Source organism: Penaeus monodon, chromosome 29, assembly GCF_015228065.2.
Source record: "Penaeus monodon isolate SGIC_2016 chromosome 29, NSTDA_Pmon_1, whole genome shotgun sequence".
NCBI classification, from domain to species: domain Eukaryota; kingdom Metazoa; phylum Arthropoda; class Malacostraca; order Decapoda; family Penaeidae; genus Penaeus; species Penaeus monodon.
In genome coordinates this window covers 37,783,298-37,783,947 of record NC_051414.1, presented here as the reverse complement: position 1 = coordinate 37,783,947, position 650 = coordinate 37,783,298, and the positions used below count along the sequence as shown (strand labels likewise).

Genomic DNA, 650 nt, shown 5'->3' with positions numbered 1-650 from the left:
CCCTCCTCTATTTTGGCTACCTCCTTATCTCATCTGAATTATGATATGAAACTAAAAGTACTAAGCTTGGCAGTAAATGACAAAATCAGAAGAGTAGATGATAACTTCATGAAAGCAGACAATATAAACATATCATTTCACTTGATGTAGTCAAGTTTGAAGTCTTTAAAGGACTGTAGGACCAAACTGTTTAAACACTATTAAATTTTATAACATTACCTATACACTTTTTTAGAGTCATGTTTATCTGCATGATATTTATAGTAGATATATGATGAGTCTCCATTGGTTATCTTCATTATATATATTTTTTTCTTTCAGGTGCAAAAAACTATACATTCCCTTGAACATGAGTCCCAGCGGGACTTCATTCGGCAGTGCCTGATTGCAGACCATAATAAACGACCTCGCACCACAGAATTACTTTTCCACAAAGTCTTGTTCGAGGTCCACTCCTTGAAGTTGCTTGCTGCTCACTCTCTCATACACAACCCAAAGAAGTGTGAGTTCACTTATTTATGTCTCTGTCAATATAACACTCTCATTTCTTCTGTTTTCTTCTTTTCTGCTGTTGTCTTCTCATGTTGACTGAATTACGTGATGTCTTTCTCTCTATCTTGTGTTCATCCTCTGGCTACTACCTGTGTATA

At 35.7% G+C, this 650-nt stretch overlaps 1 protein-coding gene across 1 annotated transcript in view; it reads left to right on the top strand.

Moving 5' to 3' along the window:
* The window catches only part of LOC119592238 (nuclear receptor-binding protein homolog), a gene marked incomplete in the record, with an annotated part of 59,302 nt that overhangs the window by 51,512 nt on the left and 7,140 nt on the right, over positions 1–650 (top strand). Inside the window, 1 exon segment of the mRNA XM_037941070.1 lies at positions 322–502. Within this exon segment, the coding sequence (XP_037796998.1) occupies positions 322–502 (181 nt within the window).